The sequence below is a fragment of the Python bivittatus genome, unplaced genomic scaffold (assembly GCF_059951505.1).
Source record: "Python bivittatus isolate LINGU-HERP-01145 unplaced genomic scaffold, Pbiv_v1 ctg000340_np1212, whole genome shotgun sequence".
Classification (NCBI taxonomy): domain Eukaryota; kingdom Metazoa; phylum Chordata; class Lepidosauria; order Squamata; family Pythonidae; genus Python; species Python bivittatus.
Window position 1 is genome coordinate 7,258,422 of NW_028277056.1, and position 4,311 is coordinate 7,262,732.

The 4,311-nt window shown below is 40.9% G+C and overlaps 1 protein-coding gene across 1 annotated transcript; it reads right to left on the minus strand.

Annotated features, from left to right (window-relative positions):
- Positions 1-756: 756 nt before the first annotated feature.
- Positions 757-4,052, minus strand: LOC103050977 (taste receptor type 2 member 40-like). The gene is made up of 2 exons (XM_088140890.1): positions 3,988-4,052; positions 757-1,636 (listed from the first exon to the last, which is right to left on the minus strand). Exons 1-2 carry the CDS (start codon positions 4,050-4,052, stop codon positions 757-759), a joined length of 945 nt encoding a protein of 314 aa, XP_087997016.1.
- Positions 4,053-4,311: the final 259 nt, after the last annotated feature.

Sequence of the window (4,311 nt, forward strand, 5' to 3'; positions counted from 1 at the left end):
ATAAGAATTTAACAAAATCTGTAAATGTCTAATTAAAAATATGAAGGACCTTGAGTCTGGGGAAAAGGAACATGCAAGAAAATGAGACGAACAAATTTATCTTCTATTCAGTTCTATCTAACCAAAATCTCTAAAATCTTTCTTTCTCTCTCATTCTCTCTCATTTATCTAGTATCTCAAAAATCTTTCTTTCTCTCTCATTCTCTCTCATTTATCTAGTATCTCTCTATCATATTCATCATGAGACTCCCAGTGGTTTACACTAATTATGAGCAACACAAGCATTTAAAATAAAACATTCATGTTAGGAATTAAAAATAAAATTCTAAAACCATAAACATCATGAAATCAATCAAACTGAGCATCCCACCCCACACCAGAATGCCAGGAAAAAGGGGATCACTCTAATTTCTAAACAGGACTGTTCCACTAAGTAGGAGCTTCTACTGAAAAACAATAGCTGTGCCTGAAATGCATTTGGAAAACCATTGGGAACTTCCACTTCAACGGAAAACTTTTAAAGGATTTTGAGTGAAGCAGAACAAGAGTTGATGTGGGCTACGAATATTTTACACAATGTTCCACACCCACATGTCCCGTTTGAAATCTTGGACTAGGAAAGTGGCATCAAGTTGAATCTATAGTGAGCCACACGTAGAGCAGATCCAACAGAATCAGGGGTCTTCAGTTATCATTAATGTTAATTCCATCCATTTGAGCATGATTTAAGAATGATTTAAGTCTGAGCTCAATCTTTCATGTCTGTTTTCTCAGACAGTGGAACATCTTGCTTAATCCTTCCCTTAATTTGGAATTCATGACAATCAAAGCAATGGTGTGTCCTGAATTATATGAAGTAACCACAATTATGGATATGACTGATGTCCAGGGACTGGGGGAGAACGTCATTGAGATTTCTGATACAAAAGTTGCAGCATAGAGGATAAGAAAGGAGGTCAGGATTTTAGTGGCTCTCAAATGAACATTCATCTTCTGATCTCTAAAACCAAGTGGGTTCTGTTGCATCCTCTTGACATGGTGCACAAGGGAGTAAATTAAGAAAACAGAAGAAATCAAAAATATTACAAAAGATGGAAAAGTCCCTATAATATATAGTAGACTAAGTAAAAAAGTCTGGGAGGTCATTCTTGGAAACACCTTATGTCCACCATTTGGAAGAACCTGTGTTGTGTTATAAGAGCAGTTGCAGTCTCCAATCCAGATGACAGGAAGAGCAGAAATCAAAGAAACCAACATTACTGCTACAAGCAAATGGGGAACCATCCTGGAAATCCTCAACTTAATTTTCACAAGGAAGGGCTGGGTGAAGTTGATAATTTTCACACAGTAAAAAACTCCAAGGCAGGTAGTAATCCACAAGGTGATTGCATTGAAAAAGGCCCAGAAGAAAACGATGGCTTTTCCTGCATATTTGGGATTATTAATATCAAGGAAGCTCAAGCAATGGAGGCTGAGAGTTATTCCCAAAAAAAGAAGACGGGTCAGACTGAGTGCCATCAACAGGAGATCAGGAGGTGACTGTGTTTTGCTTCTGATCCAACCACAGCAATCTGAAATAACGATGAATCCATTTCCTAACACCCCGACAAGAGTCACAGCTATGATGATAATTAGACAGAGCAAATTGCAAAGTGCTGAGACTGACATTGTTCAGCTAGAGAGTAAAACAGAAGCTAGTGAGAAGCCACCAGTAGTTCAGTGAACAGACATTTATCTGTTACAGGATGCATCGCTTTGTCTTTTGTTCACCAGAGTCCATAACGTTACAGAGATTTTATCTAAGGTTGTTGTTGGTAACGTAAATATTATAGAGCCAAGTACAAATCCTGTTTGCCGCATTTGCATGCTCTTTTCCACAGCTGTGTGTACTTAGGGTTGGACAGTAGTGTATTTTGAAGAGCAGTTTCCAAACAGGTATCTCCTCTCCCTTAGGCCTTGTCACCAAGGAATGGGAGGCAGGGAGGCATTCAAGCAATCCTCCAGCTGCCTCTCTTCTCTTATTAAATGCCAGATTGGTGATGAATAGGACCCATTTTCTGGAGATTTGATTCATGATGAAAATGCCAACCTGATTGGTGTGATGGACATCTGGGTAGGCATGTGGGGTGATGTCATCTAGTTCCAAATTTTCCCACAACGTTTCTTGTTCAGGAGCTGAGATATAAAGGAGATCAGATCATTCTCCTGGCCAGGCGAAAGTGAGAAAGACTAAGGGCCTGGAGTTGGGAGAGCAAGACAGGTTGACAACCTTGCTAGTGTGTTGAGTATCTTTCTGCCCAACAATTTCTCTGCCTCAGCCAGCAGAACTGGTTTCAGAGGTGATGCTGAAGGTCCCAAAACTCTTGGGAACTTCAAAATCCACACTGAGAACGGTATGTTCAGTATACTTAGAAGTTCCTGGTTGTCAAGACTTCCACAGACCTGTCTCAGATAATATCTGGCTTCTACTCAACAAACAGGTCACACATTCACACTCGCCTCGTTTGTTTTGTACCATGGAAGTTGCTTCCTGGATGGAGGTACCAGCTATGGCCCCTTTATCATACGTAGATCACTCACCAAGTCACATCATGATGGATGGCTCTTCACTGTCTTGCAACAACATAGGGTTTCTGGATCCTATGGATCCTATAGAATTCCAGAGTTTGCTTATGGAAAAGTTTGCTGATTGACCAGACTGTTTTGTCAAGGCCTTAGTGACTAGCTGGAATGACCAGCTGTCCTAAACGGTCCAGTGATTACCTCCTATGTATCTCCTGCCTGCTATCTAAGTTCACCACTTTCCTTCATTTACCAAGGTACCATGGAGATGAAGCAAGCAGAATGACAACTAGAGCACCAGTACAGTAGTAGAAAACTAGAAGTAAATATCACCAAACAGAGCTCCAAGTTTGGCATTCCAAAAGACAATTGAAATGCCTATATTAGGACAGTAAGGGAGGAGAAAAAGAGCTTTCTTTGCCTCTTTTGCATCTGGGGAATGGTTTGGGTTTGTCAAAGCCTGAGCAAGCTGTAGAAGGCCTTCTTAAGCCCATAGAGACAAACTGTCAAGACTTTATGGATTTTTTTTCTCAAATAAAGTACTGTAACTCATATCAACAAGCAGACTCTCACCATTAGTGAAGGAAGTAGGGAGGAGACTACTGCACCTGCTTGTCGTATTTTATTGGATTAGTCTTCTCCTCTGTGTCTTGAGGTTGTAGACAGGATGCTTGGATGAGTCTGGGCATACTTGTCCTCCTTTAGATCCATCTTCCTCTAGGCTGATACCTTTGAGGGTAGGACTATTTTCAGTGCCTGCATCAGCCTTGAAAGGAGTGGTATACACACCCTGTTGTAGAAATAATCTTTGGATCCTTCCCTTTTAGATAGCCATGGGCCATTTTCAAATTTACCATTCTTGGCCAATATGGTTAAGATGGGAACAAAGCAACTCCAGGGGCTTCTGGATGAAACTAATTTTCTGGTTTCATTTCAGTCAGGTTTCAGGCTAGGACTGGTACAGACATGGCATTAGTAGCCCTGTTGAATGATCTGTTGAGGGAATGGAATAGGGCTAACATTTCTTTGCTTGTGCTCCTGGGTCTTTTAGCATGTTTGAGAACTATGACAGCCTCTTGAACCTCCTTAGGGAGTAAGAGTTGAAGGCAAGGCCTCATTGTGGTTCTACTCCTACTTCAAAGGAAAGTACCAGTTGTTAGTCTTGGGGAATTATTGCTCCACTACATAGCTCTTGGGATAGGGGGTACCCCAAGGTTCTACTTTTCAAGTTTGTTTTCTCTAACATTCTCATATGTCTGGCTTTCAGTTCTCAATATGGGCTCGACTTCCTGATTCTGAATCCTCCTCTGGATCATAGAAATAAGACACTGCTGAACCAGTAACAGAAAGTGTCATAATTGCATTCTAAGGTAGAAATCTCTTGTTCCTAACACAGTGCACTTAAATGTGGCCAGGAATGATCTCATAAGGGTACAGAGTAGAGGTGATAGTTTAGAACCAGCTGTAAAATCCTTTTGCTCCTTGGACATTCACAGTTCAAGATGTCTTCTAATTAGTTGATGCCTTAGCAATAAACTTTTGGCTGGAAGAGTGCAGGACAGGTATCTCATCTGCCTCCTTAAAGAGGAGAGAGGGGGGGAAAAATCAACAGCTCCATTGTTGACAGGAAAGAGGACAGGTGTTTGGGATATTTTAGGAGAGTCAACCAACAAGGCAATTAAAAGAGGGCCTGCAGTCTGAGAACAATCAATTCTTTCTTTCTGTGCTTATGACACTTGAACAAAGGGT

What these genes read in the sequence shown, in the direction of transcription:
- LOC103050977 (XM_088140890.1), bottom strand. Translation starts at nt 4,052, where the DNA reads ATGTCCAAGGAGCAAAAGGATTTTACAGCTGGTTCTAAACTATCACCT. An exon ending in CCTCTACTCTGTACCCTTAT is followed by an intron (nt 1,637 to 3,987) that starts GAGATCATTCCT and finishes CAATTTGCTCTG; the next exon opens with TCTAATTATCATCATAGCTG.